Raw genomic sequence first — 18862 nt, 5'->3', positions numbered from 1 at the left:
GTTCACTATTTTATTTAAGGACTAAATAGCAATAATAAACATGTTTAATGTACCCTAAGATTTTTTTGTTAAAATAAAGCCAATAATGACATTTTTGTGGTCCCCTTTATTTAGAAAAGTGCCAAAGTATTGGTATCGGGACAACACCAGTGCAAACAAAGTGTTCTTACCGTTTCTTCTTCATCAACGTCATCTCCCTCAGCTCCTTCGGTCTCTTCTTCATTATCATCATCATCTTCATCTTCATTATCTGCTGGCTCTTCAGGTTCTTCCTCTGGTTCTTCCTCCACCTGCACAAAGGGCACACTTCAGACCTGCTGTCCCACCTTCGTCTTTCACCCGTAAAACTTAATGGCGTCACATGACTTGCCTCCTCATCCAGAGGGACGTTCATGCTGAGCCGCAGCATGCGTTCTATCCTCTCTCCGTACGCCTTGGTGTCGGCCAGCTGGTAGCCCGAGCGCAGGGTGGCCGTCTCGAAGAGGACGGTGGCCAGGTCGGACGCCGTCTGGTCCTCGGCGTTGTCCTGGAGGCGCCAAAAAGTCTTTTACATGCAGGAACACAACATGTCCATTTGGAAAAAAAACCCTAAGTGACTTTGATGGAAACCTTACAACTTATGAATCCATTACAGTTCTTGGGTGGACGATTTGATTACCGTATTTTCCTTTTTTTCCCTCTTAAAACTCGACAGTGCGCTTTATAACCCGGTGCGCCTAATGTAAGGTAATTTTGGTTGAGCTTACCCACCTCAAAGCCATTTTATTTGGTACATGGTGTAACGATAAGTGTGGCCAGTAGATGGCAGTCAAATCGTAAATGTATATAATAAATACATAGAGCTATACTACGCCCCCTTGTTGTCTGTGCCGTCTACTCCCCCCTGTACACAACATACTGTGCTTCAACATAGGAGTATTATGGTGTGTGTATAAGGTAAGACATTATCTGGCGCTTTGTTTTGCAATATTATGCAAAAGCAACTTTTAACTTCTGGTACCTGCTGATCTGTATTTGGGATCTGCATAAATCCTGAAAAATTGCGCGCATTTGCCTTTGTAGTCCGTAAGCTTCTTTTTCCCCCTCTATCTTCTTATGTGACATTCATCCTCCGCTGTTGCCATTTCTAATATAAGTAAGAACTTTACACTACTTTATATCTGTCAGTGAACTCGCCATGAAAGCACTAAAACATACCGGTGTAGTGACTTTACATTATTCACCCAAGGAACTTTAGTTATTAGAAAGTTCCGGTCGGACGGTTTTCCACGGGATGTTTCCGGATGAGATGCTACTCCGTTATTGATTGAAGTAAAGTCTGAATGTCATTAAAACAGTTAGCTCCATGTTTTGACACTTCTTCCACCCCCGTCCTTGCACGCTACAACAAAGATGACGGGGAGAAGATGCTGTCGAAGGTGAGCCACGTAAATAAGACCCGCCCACAAAACGGCGCATCCTCAGAAAGACTTGAAGATCTGTAAAACATCTATGCAACATTTTGACCAAAGAACCACCATTTCATGTTATGTAGACCACAGTCTTTTACATTTAGAAAAAAATGACTCATTTAATGCACCTTATGTATGAAAAATGACCTTTGGCAGTGCACCTTTTAATCCAGTGCTATGGTCCGGAAAATACGGTATGTAGTACAATATTTAAAATCCAATTACATTCATAAAGTTGTAATACTGTATGATAAAACCATATAGTACAATACAATGATCAGTTAAATTTAAAAGCTATAATAAAAATACTGTATGATTAACTACATAGTACAATAAAAATATTTACAATTTAAATTAGATCCTAATTTTATTTTATTTTTAAAGAAACTAAAATGTAATTTGCTCTCAAAAGGCCCAACAAATGTGCAATCAAATTCATCCCAAGGTTGATGTGGATGAACAAATCAATCAATCAATCAAGGTTTATTTATATAGCCCTAAATCACAAGTGTCTCAAAGGGCTGTACAAGCCACAACGACATCCTCGGTACAGAGACCACAAACGGGCAAGGAAAACTCACCCCAGTGGGACGTCAATGTGAATGACTATGAGAAACCTTGGAGAGGACAAATAGTCTTTTCTGACTATAAGTCGCAGTTTTTTTTTTCATAGTTTGGCCAGGGATGCGACTTATACTAAGAGCGACTTATCTGTGAAATTATTAACACATTACCGTAAAATATCAAATAATATTATTTAGCTCATTCACGTAAGAGATTAGACGTATAAGATATCATGGGATTTAGTGATTAGGAGTGACAGATTGTTTGGTAAACGTATAGCATGTTCTATATGTTATAGTTATTTGAATGACTTACCATAATATGTTACGTTAACATACCAGGCACGTTCTCAGTTGGTTATGCCTCATATAACGTACACTTATTCAGTCTATTGTTCACTATTATTTATTTATTTTAAATTGCCTTTCAAATGTCTATTCTTGGTGTTGGGTTTTATTGAATAAATTTCCCCCCCAAAATGCGACACTCAGTGAGACTTGTGTTTTTTTCCTTCTTTATTATGCATTTTCGGCCGGTGCGACTTATACTCCGAAAAATACAGTATTATTACCGTTACAAAAAGCCTCTTTTTGCAGAGTATGTACACTACCGTTCAAACGTTTGGGGTCACATTGAAATGTCCTTATTTTTGAAGGAAAAGCACTGTACTTTTCAATGAAGATAACTTTAAACTAGTCTTAACTTTAAAGAAATACACTCTATAAGATTAAAGACCCAATGATTGTCACACACACACTAGATGTGGCGAAATTTGTCCTCTGCATTACATTGCTAATGTGGTAAATGACTATTCTAGCTGCAAATGTCTGGTTTTTGGTGCAATATCTACATAGGTGTATAGAGGCCCATTTCCAGCAACTATCACTCCAGTGTTCTAATAGTACAATGCGTTTGCTCATTGGCTCAGAAGGCTAATTGATGATTAGAAAACTCTTGTGCAATCATGTTCACACATCTGAAAACAGTTTAGCTTGTTGCAGAAGCTACAAAACTGACCTTGCTTTGAGCAGATTGAGTTTCTGGAGCATCACATTTGTGGGGTCAATTAAACACTCAAAATGGCCAGAAAAAGAGAACTTTCATCTGAAACTCGACAGGCTATTATTCTTAGAAATGAAGGCTATTCCACAAAATTGTTTGGGTGACCCCAAACTTTTGAACGGTAGTGTATAGTTTGTCTGTCAGGTTTTAAAAATGTCTTTTTTAACCTTCATGTGCATGTGTGAAAAGTGCACAATAGCACTTCTGGAAATCACAGCTTATTAGCATTCCAGTTTATTTGGAACATGCATGCATACAACATGATTCATCACAATTTCCAGTTCCTCTAGTCAACATGTTCGAAAAGGAGTAGGAAGAAAAAGAGCTTATTTAATCCTACCCCTTTTTCCTTTACATAGTTGCTAAAACTTTTGTTCACTTCCTGTTCTCAATTTATTCACAATATACTCCATAAGTAATAATACAAATAAACAATTGGTGAAGTTATATTTCATATGGTGAGATGAGTAAGATTATCTAGAAAATGAATGGATGAAATAATTTCAGAGTGTTTATCATGGTTCTTTGTACAACACTTTAAAGAGTTTCTTGAAGTGGATCATATTAGTACATTGTTTGATTTCTTTGCTTAATCCATTCCATCATTTTATTCCACATACTGATATACTGAAGGTCTTAAGTGTTGTACGTGCGTACAAATGTTTTAGATGACTTTTCTCAAAGGTTATATTTCTCCTCTTGTTGAGAAGAATTGTATATTCTTGGGTAGCAGGTTATAGTTTGCTTTGTGTATAATTTTAGCTGTTTGCAAATTCACTATGTCGTGGAATTTCAGTATTTTTGATTTATTAAATAGTTATATCCAACATTATTCTAACTGAACTTTTTTGTAACACCGTTAATGAAGTGTACTTTTCCCCATATTTCTACACAATAACTCAGATATGTAACACTAGTGAGCAGTAGAGAATATGGAGTGATTTTTGGTCTAGAACATGCTTTGCTTTATTCATTGACGCGTTGCTTGCTACTTTATGTTGTGTATTTTTTTACATGAGATTTCCAGTTCAATTTATCAATCATACATAGAAATTTGGTTTCATTTTCTCTTTCAATTCCGTCTATTTGTATTTGAGTTTCTCTTGAGTAGAACTTACTAAAAATATTTCATATGGGTGCACAAATAAAAAGGAGATCGTTACTTACATTGACCCGTTTGAGCATCTGCTTGATGAGCGGATGTTTGGGGTTGATTTCTAAGGTTTTCTTCTGGCTGGCGTAGTAACTGAAATACCAGAGAGACTTTGTCAGCTGCAGTTTGACATCAAAGTTGTTTTTAAAAAAAAAAGTGAGCACTCACTTTGTGGAAATATCTTTTCCGGTCTGGTAAGCCTGGGCCTTCATGATCCTCTCCATGTTGCCCGACCAGCCGTACTGACTGGCCACCAGGGCGCACGGCGAGTTGGTGAGCCTCTGCGAGAGCACGGCCTTTTCGATCTGTCAAAGAGTCAACAAGGTTACGATGGACTGCTGGTTATTCAACTGGCTTCTTATTGACCTTCTCGTTGAGCGCCTTCTCCTTCAGCCAGGTGGTGAGAGGCTCGTACTCTTTCTCCAGAGCCTCGCGCTTCTCTTTGACTTTGTCGCTCTCGTCAAACTTGACGCCCTCCTTGGCCACGTTCTGGAAGCGCTTGCCGTCGAACTCGGGCAGAGCCTGGATGCAGTACTCGTCCACGGGCTCCGTCAGGTAGATCACCTCGTAACCCTTCTTCAGCAGCCTCTCCACGAAGGGAGACGCCTCCGCCTGAAGGACAACTCACAAGGGTCACTTCTTGCCTCCTTGGTGGTCACAAACCGCAGATCCTCTCACCTCCTTCTTGTTGGTGCCGGCCATGAAGTAGATCTTGTCCTGCTTCTCCTTCATGCGCTCCACGTACTGCTCCAGGCTGGCCAGCACCGTGTCACTGTTGGAAGTCTGGAAGCGCAGCAGCTTGGCCAGGCGGGTCCTGTTGGAGTGGTCCTCGATGACGCCCAGCTTGATGTTGGTGCCAAACTCCTTCCAGAACTTGTCGTTGTAGTGCTCTTCTGCCATCTTCTTGATCATATCCAGCGTCTTGCGCACCAGCTTCTTGCGGATAACCTGATCGACGACAACGACTGTTAGCTTCCTGTATACCACACCTGAGAAAATGTAATTCAATCTGGCCTGCCAGACATTCCCAAATATTTTTTTTTTAGATCATTAAGATGGAAACTGTAGCTGCCATTATAATGTTTTCATATGACCGTAAGACTTGAACTATACAAAGTATTTCAATGGTTGGAATCTGCGCGTTTTCATGACATACTAGTTACTATGGTAATATAATTAGTTACTATGGTAATTAAGTCACAGCAGCTCAGACGAGGCACCAAGCAATGTAGCTGGGGAGCGTTTCCACAGAGTTTCCAGAGCGGCCAGCCTGAAACGCGGGTGTCATGAGGACAGACGTAGAAGGAGATTTTTACAAGAAAGTTCAAAAGCTTAGTGATACATCAGATATATCGGATTGTAGGTGTTTATTTTATTTTACCCTCTGCGTTCATATTTCGCTGTGTTTGTTGCATTTCACTTGATTGTAAACGTATGTGACCTGTGCTGGCAAAATGAGTCACAATGAGGAAATTTTAAAAACTGAGTTATTGTTATTTACACATTCTCCATCTTAAGACCTTCAAAATGATATATGGTTTGTTGGAATCGGACAGAAAATGACAGAGTTACATCCGATTGAAGTCGACCAAGTTTGAGGGTCCGTTTTGAGAAAAAACAGCTTAAAAGTTTACTGTTCCAGAACAGAATGTTTCAAAACAAAACTCCATAGCAACCATACCTTAAAAGTCCTTGTAGCAACACCAAAATTGGTACAATTAAAGTCAAATCCCATGTCTAAAGGATATGCAAAACGTCGTCGTAATCGTTGAGATTGTCTAGGAGAGGAGAACCCTCCTCAGTCACTTTCATCAATTTCTGAGTCATTATTGCTACTTACAGGGTCCTGACCACCAAAATAATCATCAATCAGCTGTCCGTAATATTCCTGACCAGCAGCACTAAGAAGATTCGCCGACTGCAGTGAATTTAGCGCACTTGCAACCGCCTGTGTACCCTCTCCACCTTCTAAATCCATTACGGAATGTAAAACAGTCTAACTTATCCATAAAAATAATAATTAAATGTTCGAAAATCACCTTTTTTCACCAAATATTCAGCTCGAATTACTGTGTGTTGTTTTTCATCAGGGCGCTGCCACGATACCACAATGCACCGCGCGGGGTGATTCAACCAATGAGGGTACGCCTCACAGCGACCGGTTAGCAACAAACCGGATTTGTTTACGTCGGGACAGGTTTAAAAACTCGAATTCTGTTGGTTCAGAATGGCGTCATCGGGAATTCCATGCTCATTTTTAGAAAGTAGGTAAACTTGGCGTCACAATGATACCAAATATGGCTAGGGAAGGGGTCGGCAACCCGCGGCTCCGGAGCCGCATGCGGCTCCTTGACCACTCTGATGCGGCTCAGCTACATACATGCTGACCCCCCCGAATTTCCCAGGAGACTTATGGATCTCAGTGTCTCTCATAGGTTACTCCCAGGGAAGAAATAATCCTATTTACACTGTAATTACTAAATAAAGGGCGTGCCCTAATTGCACTGCAGTAATTGTCCTCTATAGCATTTACATATAGTGTGCCAGTCTAGCCGCATGTTGTTATTCCTTGCACACACAGGGGACAGCAAAGCATACTTACTCATCAGCCACACAGCTTACACTGACGGTAGTCATATCAAACAACTTTAACATTGTTACGTTACAAATATGCGCCACACTGTGAACCCACACCAAAAAAGAATGAAAAATACATTTCTGGAGAACATCCCACCGTAACACAACATAAACACAACACAACCATTACCCAGAATCCCATGCAGCCCTAACTCTTCCGGTCTACATTATACACCCCCGCTACCACCAAATCCCCCCACACATCAACCCCCCCCCCCCTTCCGTGCGTTGGTTGAGCGGAAGAGTTAGGGCTGCATGGGATTCTGGGTATTGGTACCGTCAGTGTAAGATGTGTGGCTGCTGAGGTAGTAGCCTTGCTGTCAATTACGTGAGCAAACTGAAGCTGCATTCTACATGTGGTCGAGCAGGTACACTGTTAGGGCAGACCGCAGAGGGTGCCAATTGCAGTGTCATCACGCTCTGATATTCGGGAGTCTCCCGGGATAAATGAGAGGGTTGGCAAGTATAACATCAAATTTCCACATTAAAGTGCGTGCTGGTGCGTGTGTCGGAGACCCCTGGTTAACATAGCACACAGCATTTAAGCTTTGTATGCGGTGTTTTTCATTTTAAATTTTAGAATTTTTTTTGTGGCTCCCATTACTTTCTTTAATTTGTGAAACTTGCCAAAATGGCTCTTTGAGTGGTAAAGGTTGCCGACCCCTGGGCTAGGGGGATACCCCCTTATTGCCGCGAGTGAGCGTTGAAAACACTTTATTTTCTCAAGGAATTTTAACACAAAGGACTAATTTCTGAAGACATACCACGTACAAAACCTTCAAATAAAGGTGATTTAAGATGTTTTCTTGCCATTTCGATGATTGGTATCACTAGATTGTGGCTTTATGGACTCATTTCTGTGAAAATCTCAATTTCAACCAAGATAAATTTTGTTCACTTATTTGCCTGTAGGTCAAAATTAGCCTGTGCGTATTCCGACTCATTTTGCCAGCACGGGTCACATATGTGGATGGAGAGGGGGCGTGACGTTCATATGTTGTCAATATTCAGTGTTTTATCCTTCATAGTTAATATTGTAAATCCCCCATTCTTTGTTTATGTACATTCTGGGTGTCGCAGTAAAAAAAAAAAAAATTGAATTCCATTCCTTTAAGACGATCTGTCAATGTTTTAGCATTCAGACATTGTGAGGTTTTATATTAATGTTCCTAAAAACAGATACACATTTTTTTCCTCTAAATTTGGCCCCTCGAGTCAAAATAATTGCCCAGGCCTAGTCTAAGTAATGTTGCAATTTTCAACAAAGCATGTATGCCTGGTAAAGAAGGAAAAAAAAGACGCTCAAACGTAAAGTAAGGCTCCACTCATCTAAGATGCGCGAGCTTGATGCTAATTTACATTGGAATTGCCATAGACAGGCTACTATTAGCATTAGCGATTTTACATGGCGATTTAAACACCTCCAAATGTGGTAATGAAAACTACAAGTAAGATAAATGTTCCAATCAAACAGCTGGTGTGTATTAAGCACACTAAAGTGTAAACACTTTGTAGGGCGCACAATAACACATTCCGTTTCTTGGAAAAACTTAGTCATAGATAGCCTATACCAGACCTCAGAAAATTACAGCCCATTTAGCTTTTCAATCTAACCCGCCGGACATTCCCAAATCATTTTTTTAGATCTTTAAGACGGAAACTGTAGCTGCCATTATGATGTGCAGTGATGTTTTCAAATAACCGTAAGTCTTGACTATACAAAGTATTTCAAAGGTTGGAATCTGCGTTTTGCATGATAAAACTAGTTACTATGGTAATATAATGAGTTACTATGGTAATCTAAGTCACAGCCGCTCTGACGAGGCACCAACTGGTGCGGGTGGGGAGCTTTTCCACGGAGTGTTTCCAGAGCGGCCAGCCTGAAATGCTGGCATCAGGGACAGACTCGCAAGGAGATTTTTACAACAAAGTTTTAAAGCTTAGTGATATATCAGATTGTAGGTGTTTGTTTTTTTTACCCTTCACATTTCGCTGTTTGTTGCGTTTTGCTTGATTTTATAATATGTCGCTGGAGAGGGTGTGACATTCATATATTGTCAATATTCAGTGTTTTATCCTTCATAATTCATATTGTAAATACCACATTCTTTATTTTCATGTACATTCTGGGTCTCAGTAAAAAAAAATTAAATGCCATTCCGTTTTTTAAAGGTGGTCTGTCATAACGTTTTTAGCTTTCAGACATTGGGAGGTTTTGTATTGGTGTTCCTAAAAATAGATATACTGACCGCCAGACACATTTTCTCTCTAAATATATGATAAATATGTTATGTCCTGTAAAATTTGTTGTGTGATCTGCACAGAATGAATGCCATACATACATTTGATTTCCAGCCGAGTTGAATTATAATGAATAGAAACCGTGATGATCAGTGGAGTCTTTTTACAAGAAGACAACTACATATCACCTTGCACTGCGAACATAGTTGACGTGTGCAAGACTTAAAGGCCTACTGAAATGACATTTTTTTATTTAAACGGGGATAGCAGATCCATTCTATGTGTTATACTTGATCATTTCGCGATATTGCCATATTTTTGCTGAAAGGATTTAGTACAGAACAACGACTATAAAGTTCGCAACTTTTGGTCTCTGATAAAAAAAAAAGCCTTGACCCTACCGGAAGTAGCTTGACGTAGTCAGTTGATCGCTTCCTCATATTTTCCTATTTAACGCAGCTAGAGCGATTCGGACCGAGAAAGCGACAATTACCCCATTAATTTGAGCGAGGATGAAAGATTCGTGGATGAGAAACATTAGAGTGAAGGACTAGAATGCAGTGCAAGACATATCTTTTTTCGCTCTGACCGTAACTTAGGTACAAGCTGGCTCATTGGATTCCACACTCTTTTTTTCTATTGTGGATCACGGATTTGTATTTTAAACCACCTCGGATACTATATCCTCTTGAAAATGAGTCGAGAACGCGAAATGGACATTCACAGTGACTTTTATCTCCACGATAATGCATCGGCGAAGCTTTTTAGCTACTGGGCTAACGTGGTAGCATCGGGCTCAAATGCAGATAGAAACAAAATAAATAAATCCCTGACTGGAAGGATAGACAGAAGATCAACAATACTATTAAACCATGTACATGTAACTACACGGTTAATAATTCTCAGCCTGGCAAAGCTTAACAATGCTGTTGCTAACGACCCTGAAGCTAACTTAGCAACCGGACCTCACAGAGCTATGATAAAACATTAGCGCTCCACCTACGCCACCCAGCCCTCATCTGCTCAACACCCGTGCTCACCTGCATTCCAGCGATCGACGGCGCGACGAAGGACTTCACCCGATCACAGATGCGGTTGCCGGCTAGCGCGTCTGCTATCCAAGTAAGTCCTCCTTGTTGTGTTGCTACAGCCAGCCGCTAATACACCGATCCCACCTACAACTTTCTTCTTTGCAGTCTCCATTGTTCATTAAACAAATTGCAAAATATTCACCAACACAGATGTCCAGAATACTGTGGAATTTTGAGATGAAAACAGAGCTTTTTGTATTGGCTTCAATGGGCTACCGATATTCCTGTTTCACTGGCTACGTCACGCGCATACGCCATCATCCAAAGGCGTTTTCAACCGGAAGTTTAGCGGGAAATTTAAAATTGCACTTTATAAGTTAACCCGGCCGTATTGGCATGTGTTGCAATGTTAAGATTTCATCATTGATATATAAACTATCAGACTGCGTGGTCAGTAGTAGTGGCTTTCAGTAGGCCTTTAAAAAGGCAGGTGTTGAAAATACTTTCTAGCTGTAAGATTTCACATGATGTTGGCGTACAACCTTTAGTGCCAATAAAATTAACATCTTTATTTACACCATTACATATAGTAGCGATCAAATCTTAACCTTTAGACAGCCTCTCTGAGAGGATCCCAACCATGGATTTTGTGAACCGTTTAATTGCATTTATTTGAATGTGTTACTGTAACACTACTTGGACAAACTCCCTAAAATGCTTTGCCAGAGACGTTTCTGGGATTATGAGTCATTCTGTGCTGCAGAGACATTAATCACAAAATCTGAGTAGTGGATTCATCCACATTACTATGTTAATTTTTATAGCCCTATTATATGTGATGTAGACCTTTCCTTCATTTACAAACAGATGCTGGAAGTCATTGCTTTGGCAGAATGTTTTTGGGGATGAAATGCCCCCCCAAATTCATGATAAATATGCTGTACCACTTTAGTCTGTGTTCACAATGGCAGTGGTTGTCTCCAGTGTGCCAGTAACAATTATACCAGTTTGACGACATCTTTGCTTTAAACTCAACACTAGAGTATTTAAAGTCATTGTTAAGTAAACAGCTTTACCTTGAGCAGTTTGTGCTGCTGTAGAGTCTCTCTGGACACATTCAGGGGAAGGTCATCAGAATCAACCTGACAATTAAAAGACAAACAAACTAAGTAAAGTGAAATGCAAAGTAAAGGCTGACTCCACTCAGTGTTGACTTACCACTCCCTTGACAAAATTGAGATACTTGGGCATCATGTCATTGAAGTCGTCGGTGATAAAAACTCTCCTGACAAAGAGCTGCGAAGACAAGGCGACATTTCGGATGCAGAACTGGAATAATGCTGGTTACCCTGTGTTTGTTCCAGGCACCTACCTTGATGTAGTCGTTCTTCTTGGAGCCGTACTCGTCAAAGAGGCCACGGGGCGCTGCCTTGGGGACGAACAGGATGGACTTGAAGGTCACCTCGCCCTCAGCGGTGAAGTGGATGTGAGCCAGAGGGTCGTCGCTGTCCTGTTAGAGCACATTTTTAACCAACATGAGGTAAGCTCTGGTATTGGTCTCTACATTATACTACATAGTCCAGTGTCTCACCTTTGAGAAGGTCTTGTAGAAAGCCTTGTACTCGTCCTCCTCAACCTCCTTAGCGGGTCTTGTCCAGATGGGCTTGATGTCGTTCATCAGCTCCCAGTCCCACACGGTCTTCTCAACCTTAAAAAAAAGTCAACAGAATAAGTCTAAAAACTCCAACCAAAATTAAATTCTGGCTAAATGACAAGTTATTCCTCACCTTTTTAGTCTTGGGCTTGTCTTTGTCTTCTTCTTCCTCTTCTTCTACCTCAACATCATCTTCTGACACCTCTTTCTCTGGTTCCTCTGCTGCCTCAGCATCCTCCTCAATGGGCTCCTCTACAGTCTCAGTCTGTCATTTGCAAGACAAGATCAAATTGAATGAACAAAAATACATCAATGATTATGACTGGCCTTCATATAAAAAACACAAGCCTAATAGTTGACAGACAAAAAGATGCTGCTGAACAGGTGGCCAACATTCAAAGATGGTGGATATCTTTGGGCATCTCATAATTCGATCAAAAATTGATGGATGCATGTACATTCATGCAGTTTTACATTTGTTCATTTCACTAAGTACAAGTTTATCACTTGCAACTTAAAAAAATAATTCATTTAGAATAAGAAAGTTCAATTGCCATATTTGTTAATTTGTGTGCAAAACTGGAACATAAGTGCCTGATGGTCCGATCTCTCGGTGAGGTGGCTCGTTGCAGTCAGACAAATTTTAAAACAGTTTGCATGACTTCATTTACAATAAATAAATAATCGATTCTACAAATCGTCCATGTCCGAATTGCGATGCATCTAAAAAACTATTATTTCCCCCACCTCGAGTGGATATGTCTGCATGTCATTCATCCTAATGTCTAGCAGGGTTAACACCACACCTGTCAAAGTTAATCAACAAAATAAAAAGGTGAAAGCCTACTGGATTACTATTTTTTAAACATCTTGCAGATGCACTAAATTTAAATTGACGCCTTGTACAGAATTGGCTATTTTTGGAATTCCAAACTATTAAAAAAAATTAAGCAGACTTAGGGATAGTATCGCCTTTGCATCATTAATAGCTTGTAGAATGATTTTTATTTTAGTGGAAATCAGTTTTTACTTTTATTATTTTTGTAATTTTGTATTGGAGGGGTGGGGGGGAGACAAAAAAAGTTCTCTCAGTACCTGTATTATGATTTCCCTATCAAATGAATAAATAAACATTAAAGAAAAAATCAAAAAAAAGGTGAAAGGAACAAACATTTACAATAAAAACGCAGACCTCAACAAGAAAGCCTGCAAGTTGAGGAAGCAACTCTCTTAAGTTAGCACATGGACCACCAACTGTAAAATCTTCATCAAATTAAATAGATTGCAGGAAAACTGGACAAAAAAATACAATTATAAAAATAAATAAAAAAACTCTGATGCATTTGAAAACTCTACAACAGTAACCGATCATGAAAAACTCTACAGTATAAATACATCACATTCATTGACTTTCTTTGCATATCTCGGAATCAGTTATGAATGTACAATTAAGTCAAAACTTTCAGACCAGTATGTATATTTAGTACCAATGTGCTTACTCACTTCCCCCACTAACACCTTTTCACACAGGAATTGAACTTAAACACATAAGTTATGTAAATTATCAGTAAAATACATGGTGAAGAGGTAGGTATTAAATACAAGCTTTGCTTCTTCCTACTCCTTTACATATATGTTGAAGTCTGCAAGTACTACCATGTGACATTCCTTCATGCACTGTGTTACCTGTTTGAAACTAATAAGATATAGTAATAGTCAGCTAATCCTCGCCTCCATGGCGACAAATAAAGTTTCTTACAAGTATCATCCCTGCAGGACGAGGAATAGCTAAACATGCTTCACTACACACTGTAGCGCACCGGTGTCAAAATGTAAACAAACGCCATTGGTGGATCTACACCTAACATCCACTGTAATGATACCAAGTACAGGTGCGTATCTAGTCGATACTACTGGGATTACATCGATATTTTTAAGCATCACAAAATCTTTTGCTTTTTAAAAACGTATATTCTATTTATAAAGTCAGGAAATATGTCCATGGACACATGAGGACTTTGAATATGACCAATGTATGATCTTGTAACTACTTGGTATCGGTTTGATACCTAAATGTGTGGTATCCTAAACTAATGTAAAGTATCAAGAGAAAAATAAGTGATTATTACATTTTAACTAAAGTGTAGATAGAACATGTTAAGAGAAAGTAAGCAGATATTAACAGTAAATTAAGTAGATTAATAACGCATTTTCTATTAAGAGAAAGTAAGCAGATATTAACAATAAATGAAGTAGATTAAAAATTCATTTTCTACTATTTATCCTTAATAATAGGTAGATAAATGACACAATATGTTACTGCATATGTCAGCAGACTAATTAGGAGCCTTTATTTGTTTACTTACTACTAAAAAGACAAATTGTCTTGTATGTTCACTATTTTATTTAAAGGACAAACTTGCAATAAACATATGTTTAATGTACCGTAAGTTTTTGTTACAATAAAGCTAATAATGCCTTTTTTGTGGTCTACTTTATTCAGAAAAAGTACCAAAATTATTTTGGTACCGGCACCTAAATATTGGTATCGGGACAACAATAATAAATCAAGGCCACTACCGACAAAACAAAAAAGTGAAAATCTGTTAGACGGTGAAAGTTAAAAGGCTGCAATAAAACATTTAGACATTGCATTGACAGAAAATATTGATATTCACCTCATATTAGCGAGTATGTTAGTGTGTCAGTCATTACCTTGCTGGCCCAAACATAAATGGGGAAGTTGATGAACTGCGAGTACTTCGTGACGAGGTTCTTGATGGTCTCCAGCTCCAAGAAGTCTGAAGCCTCCTCTTTCATCACCAGTCTGTAGATGAATTCAAAAAACATTTATAGACTTCTACACAAATAAATGGAGAAATAATCCTGCATTAGGACCTACGTGATTGTGCTGCCCCTGCCCAGCGTGTCCCCGCGGGGGTCCTCGATGACAGAGAACTGGTTGGAGTCGGACTCCCAGATGTGCTGGGTGCCGTTGTTGTGCTTGGACGTCACGATGACCTTGTCGGCCACCAGGAAGGCGGAGTAGAAGCCCACGCCGAACTGGCCGATCAGCTCCGAGGTGGACTGATCCTCCGACTGCATCTCGGTCATCTTGTTCAGGAACTCGCTGGTGCCCGACTTGGCGATGGTGCCCAAGTTCTTCACCAGGTCCTCTTTGGTCATGCCGATGCCCGTGTCAGTGATGTGGAGCATGTTTTTCTCCTTGTCGGACTGGGAAAAACATATTTAAATAATCAGCAATGGAAAGACAACATGGCAAAACAAACAGTGCATACTTTGATTTTGATGGTCAGCTCTTCATTGGCGGCCATTGCATCTTCATTGGTGAGCGACAACAGGCGGATCTTATCCAGGGCATCAGACGCGTTGGAGATCAGCTCCCTGAGGAAGATCTGAAGCGACAATTCCCATCCTTGGTAAGTGCTGCATGTGTCAATAAAGTAGAACCCACCCATGTAACACCACTTACCTCCTTGTTCTTATACAGGGAGTTAATGATCAGCTTCATCATGCGGTTGACCTCCGCTTGAAAGGCGTGCTTCTCGGACTTCTCCCGGAGTTCCTTAATCTGGGCCGCGTTCAATCCATCCAGCTGGATAGCTTCCTCCTCTCTGAGGGGGGGATAGACAAGCGCTCACAGGTGAGATATCACACTCGCACAGCCAATCATGAGAATGCAAAAAAACAAAGTTCCCTCTGGGACTTTTAATGAAGCCGCTGCCAAAGCCACAATATTTGTTCATTCAAAAAAGGTTGTCATGACCGTTTGTGTGCACAAGCTTGGTCAACTTGACACTCATAGAAACAGACACACCCCAACAGAGTCCGTCAACTAGCGACCTATTCTGGGATGTAACATTTTTTGCAGTAGGTCCTCCAAAACAGAGCGCTTGTGTCATATAGAAGATCTTTGATCAGGACTTTTGTTCACAGGTCCTTTGAAAGCAACATAGCGCTACTGTCATGTAGAGGATCTTTGATTAGCTTTTTTTTGGCTGTAGATATTTAAAAATGCAAGAAGAGTACACTCCTGTCATGCAGAGGTTCCTTGACTAGCATTTTTGCAGTGATTCTTAAACAGAGCCAATATGTCAGGACACTCTGGTCATATAGAGGATTCATGAATAGCTTTTATTGCTGTAGTTACTTAAAAATGCAACAAGAGCACTCCTGTCATACAGAGGTTCTTTGACTAGTACTATGTAAAACAGCACAGCCATTACGTCGGGAGGATCTTTGACTAGAATTTTTGCACCGGGTTCTTGGAAATGGCAAAGCACTCCTGTCCTATGGAATATTTGACTAGCATTTTGCAATCCATCCTAAAATAAACAGCAGTGTAACAATCCTATCATTAAGGAATTTTAAACAATCTTTTTGCAATAAACACTTAACAGAATGAAAACCATACTCCTGGCATGTAATTACAGGATCTTTGACTAGTGCAGTGCTTCTCTAAAGAAAGAAAGAAGAAAACATTCTGCCATCCCACGGACTATAAATAGTATAATTTGTCTATAAAACTGTTACAAGCACACCTATGCACAACATTGTATCATTAACCTGCTCAATGGCCTTGTGGTTAGAGTGTCCGCCCTGAGATCGGTAGGTTGCGAGTTCAAAGTCATACCAAAGACTATAAAAATGGGACCCATTACCTTCCTGCTTGACACTCAGTATCAAGGGTTGGAATTGGGGATTAAATCATCAAAATGATTCCCGGGCACGGTCACCGCTGCTGCTTACTGCTCCTCACCTCCCAGGGGGTGATCAAGGGTGATGGGTCAAATGCAGAGGATACATTTCACCACACAGTGATGTGTGTGTGACAATCATTGGTACTTTAACTTTAAATAAATTAAAAAAAACATAAACTTGGCACCCTGGAAAAAGAAAACATTCTGCCACCTCCCGGGCTAAAAATAGCATTGTTTGTCTATAAAATTGTTACAAGTACACCTCTGCACAACATTGTATCTTTATTAACATTAAATAAATCAGAGACAGATAAACTTGCAAACAACTAACATTGTTTTAGTTTGTAACAGAAAAGCTTTAAAAGTGGAGCAATTTGCCTACGATTAAAAAAAAAAAAATCCCTATATTTTTACCATTTGACCAAGTCGAACCACTTGATTCTAAAAAAATAAACTTCCATCCATCCATTTTATACCGCTTGTCCCTTTTGGGGTCACTGGAGCCTACAAATTTAAATTCTAAATGATCAGCAACATTTTGTGCTGATTTTATTCTTTTCAATCAAAAAAGAGGAAGTCTGGATGAATGGCTACAAGGAGCATGTTTTTGTAACTAATCCACTTTATTATATAGCTCGGTTGGTAGAGTGGCTGTGCCAGAAACTTGAGGGTTCCAGGTTCGATCCCCGCTTCTGCCATCCTAATCACTGCCGTTGTGTCCTTGGGCAAGACCCTTTACCCACCTGCTCCCAGTGCCACCCACACTGGTTATAAAAAAGTAACTTAGATATTGGGTTTGACAATGTAAAGCGCTTTGAGTCACTAGAGAAAAGCGCTATATAAATATAATTCACTTCACTACATAGCACATTTAAACAACAAAAATGTTTCCAAAGTGCTGCACAAAAATATTAAAAACAAGATTCAAATACTATCTTTAGCTCCACCAATGACTGAATAAAAACAAAACAAAACCAATATAAAAATAAATGATTAAAACCGATTTAAAAAAAAAAGGGTAAAACCAATAGAAATAAAAATAAAAAAAACACAGGACCACACAACTCACGTAGTGTTAAAAGCCAGAGAATAATCGAGACTTAAAACACTTCACTGTGGGAGTAGTTGGAACATGGAGTGGCAGAGTGTTCCAGACCTTAGAGCCGACCACAGAGAAGGCCCCTGTCTCCCCTGGTTTTAAGTCTCGTCTTGGGCACCACGAGCTGGAGCTGGACCTCGGAGCGGACGCAGGAGTGTAAATTTGGATGAGGTCCGAGATTGAATGAGGTGCTTTAAAACCAAACAGCAACATTTTTAAATCTGTTCTAAAATGAACAGGGAGCCGGTGCAAAGTCTCAAGAATTGGGGTAATATGCTCGAGTTTTCTGGCCCCTGTTAAGTCGTGCTGCCGCGTTTTTGACTGGACTAACTGCAACCGGGAGAGAGCTTTTTGGCTAATGCCAGCATAAAGTACAATTGCAGTAGTCCAGGCCACGTGTTCAAAAAGGCTAAGACAAAAACAGTTTTACATTTGCCAAAAACACGATTTTAAAAACGGCATTGACTTGTCAAGTTTAAAGTCACCGTCTATAGTGACGCCAAGGCTGGTGACTTTGGGACGCATGATACTGATAAAGCATGTTCGCTGGGGTCACTATTTAAAGAACAGGGACTAAGTGTACGCGTGTCTTTTGCTTTCTAATTACTTTTATGACATGTGAGAGACATGGTAGAGCCTTGTTGTTAGGTCATTACAGCATTTAGTATACGTGTAGGGAAATCCAGCACTTCTCAGTCCTTGGCTTTTATTTAAAGTACACCACCCAGAACAATCCGGTTAAAACCTATGAATAAATAAGACACTAACCTCTGAACCACCTCATCGTCTGTCTTGGAGCCATCCCTGCTCTTGCCCAGGTCCTCTTCCACTGCGCCATCCACATCCAGTTCATCCTCAGCTCGCACTGCAGCTACAATTCATTAAAAAGTGGTTATTTGTGTGCACATATCCAAACACTTTATAGTCACTTTGATAAGTGCCTTAGTTTTATGTGCACTTTTTGGTCAAAAGTTTACATGCACTTGTAAAGAACATAATGTCATGGCTGTTTTGAGTTTCCAATCATTTCTACAACTCTTATTTTGTGGGAGTGATTGGAGCACATACTTGTTGGGCACAAAAAAACACTCATGAAGTTTGCTTCTTTTATGAGTTTATTATGAGTCTACTAAAAATGTGAGCAAATCTGCTGGGTCAAAAGTATACATACAGCAATGTTAATATTTGCTTACATGTCCCTTGGCAAGTTTCACTGCAATAAGGCGCTTTTGGTAGCCATCCACAAGCT

General features: G+C 39.8%; 1 protein-coding gene across 1 annotated transcript in view; it reads right to left on the bottom strand.

Moving 5' to 3' along the window:
- hsp90b1 (heat shock protein 90, beta (grp94), member 1) overlaps positions 1–18862 on the bottom strand; it is a 65745-nt gene that overhangs the window by 45041 nt on the left and 1842 nt on the right. The window contains exons 2-17 of the mRNA XM_062040902.1: positions 18382–18484; positions 15287–15428; positions 15093–15209; positions 14696–15027; positions 14509–14620; positions 11927–12058; positions 11731–11847; positions 11512–11649; positions 11358–11435; positions 11216–11281; positions 4909–5178; positions 4597–4842; positions 4399–4535; positions 4245–4323; positions 371–526; positions 171–290 (exon numbers count right to left, since the gene is read on the bottom strand). Of these exons, the coding sequence (XP_061896886.1) occupies positions 171–290; positions 371–526; positions 4245–4323; positions 4399–4535; positions 4597–4842; positions 4909–5178; positions 11216–11281; positions 11358–11435; positions 11512–11649; positions 11731–11847; positions 11927–12058; positions 14509–14620; positions 14696–15027; positions 15093–15209; positions 15287–15428; positions 18382–18484 (2345 nt within the window). The remainder of the gene's footprint in view (positions 1–170; positions 291–370; positions 527–4244; positions 4324–4398; positions 4536–4596; positions 4843–4908; positions 5179–11215; positions 11282–11357; positions 11436–11511; positions 11650–11730; positions 11848–11926; positions 12059–14508; positions 14621–14695; positions 15028–15092; positions 15210–15286; positions 15429–18381; positions 18485–18862) is intronic.

Source organism: Entelurus aequoreus, linkage group LG03 (genome assembly GCF_033978785.1).
Source record: "Entelurus aequoreus isolate RoL-2023_Sb linkage group LG03, RoL_Eaeq_v1.1, whole genome shotgun sequence".
NCBI classification, from domain to species: Eukaryota; Metazoa; Chordata; class Actinopteri; order Syngnathiformes; family Syngnathidae; genus Entelurus; species Entelurus aequoreus.
Note: the sequence above shows the minus strand (reverse complement) of the source record. Positions and strands in the feature narration are given on the sequence as shown.